At 38.5% G+C, this 1,249-nt stretch overlaps 1 protein-coding gene across 1 annotated transcript; it reads right to left on the bottom strand.

Moving 5' to 3' along the window:
* Nucleotides 1-20: 20 nt before the first annotated feature.
* Nucleotides 21-1,243, bottom strand: LOC107743141 (E3 ubiquitin-protein ligase rnf213-alpha-like; the record flags this gene model as incomplete). Its single annotated transcript, XM_016556268.1, has 4 exons — nucleotides 1,122-1,243; nucleotides 890-1,042; nucleotides 208-809; nucleotides 21-118 (listed from the first exon to the last, which is right to left on the bottom strand). Coding segments are annotated over exons 1-4 (971 nt in total), but the record flags the coding sequence as incomplete, so codon positions are not given.
* Between the last annotated feature and the right edge of the window lie 6 nt (nucleotides 1,244-1,249).

The following is a 1,249-nucleotide window of genomic DNA, read 5'->3' as shown; positions in this document are numbered from 1 at the left end:
GGCTGAGCTCCTGAAGGCACAGTCTGCGGGATTCTGTGATATCCACAAGCACAATTTTTGCCTGCACCAACTCATCATCAATGCTGTCAAGACGCTCCTTTTTAAAATCCACGTGTCTCTGAAAGAAAGACAGCCTTGTGGGTTAAGCATGTTCCTTATTTATCTATGATAAAAATGTACTTATGATGGCAAAATATGATGACTTACAGTATTAAGCAACTTCTCCAAGACTTGAAAGTCTCCTTGTAGGCAAAGCGTCTCTTTGACCATCATGACCACCTCAGCTGACTGTATTGCCAGATAAAGCTCATGGTACTGCTCAATCTGATGGACTCTTGTCTGGACCCAACGTCGGTCATCACTGTGATCCAGTCTGCATAAGATTGCAACTTCTGCTGCCAGTTCTTCATATTTTCCCTTGTAGGCTCTGAATGTCACATCAATATTTTCAAAAGTGATGCTGCCATCTTTAAGCCCTGTGTATATGTTTTTGTAGGCATTGTGGCATGGTTTAAATATTTCACTGTGAAGCTTTTTGAGTGTGATAGCCATATCGCCTTCTGAAGAAACTGCTCCATAATCTTGAGCAAACTTTGTTGCCTCATTCATCCAACACATTCTGAAGATGTAGCCTTCTTTGAAGGTATATAGGACCTCTGCCATAGATCGAACATCATCTTCAAGCTCAAAGTAGTTGACTACTCTTACTGCAGAGGGAATCTGATTTAATAAATGGACATCCACAAACATGTCCAGGTCCGTCTCATCAATGTCATTACGGCGTTTGTCTTCCAACCCTTCAAAATCAACTGTACAATAGAAATGTAGTATTAAAATCTCTTTATAAAAGCAATCTTTTATTGTCAGCTGTTCAAAATAAAGCTTATACCCCTCGGATGTTTCTGTAGATTGCGGCACACTGTAATGAGAGCATCAACCACTGATTTCTCATGATATATAGCATTCACTTCCTCTTGTCTACATTCAAGAAGCCTGTTCATGGCTTTGGTGTCCCTGTATTGTTCATTGTCACAAAAACAATCTGGAAGAAACAGTAAGGTCATGACTCCTCAAATTACAGTATGTAACAGGAAGAAATTTTATATATAAAAGTATTTTACCTAAATTAAGCAAGTCAAAGAAAGCACTCTTGTTTTCCAGGATGTGGTTGAGTAGCTTAATTTTTATTTTCCCTGATACAAGTTGGTTTAAAATATTTGTGAATGATGATATTGCCATGGTAAATTTC

The sequence above is a fragment of the Sinocyclocheilus rhinocerous genome, unplaced genomic scaffold (genome assembly GCF_001515625.1).
Source record: "Sinocyclocheilus rhinocerous isolate Xijiao unplaced genomic scaffold, SAMN03320098_v1.1 scaffold36974, whole genome shotgun sequence".
NCBI classification, from domain to species: domain Eukaryota; kingdom Metazoa; phylum Chordata; class Actinopteri; order Cypriniformes; family Cyprinidae; genus Sinocyclocheilus; species Sinocyclocheilus rhinocerous.
The sequence above is the reverse complement of the archived record's forward strand: the minus strand, read 5'-3'. Positions and strand labels throughout refer to the sequence as shown.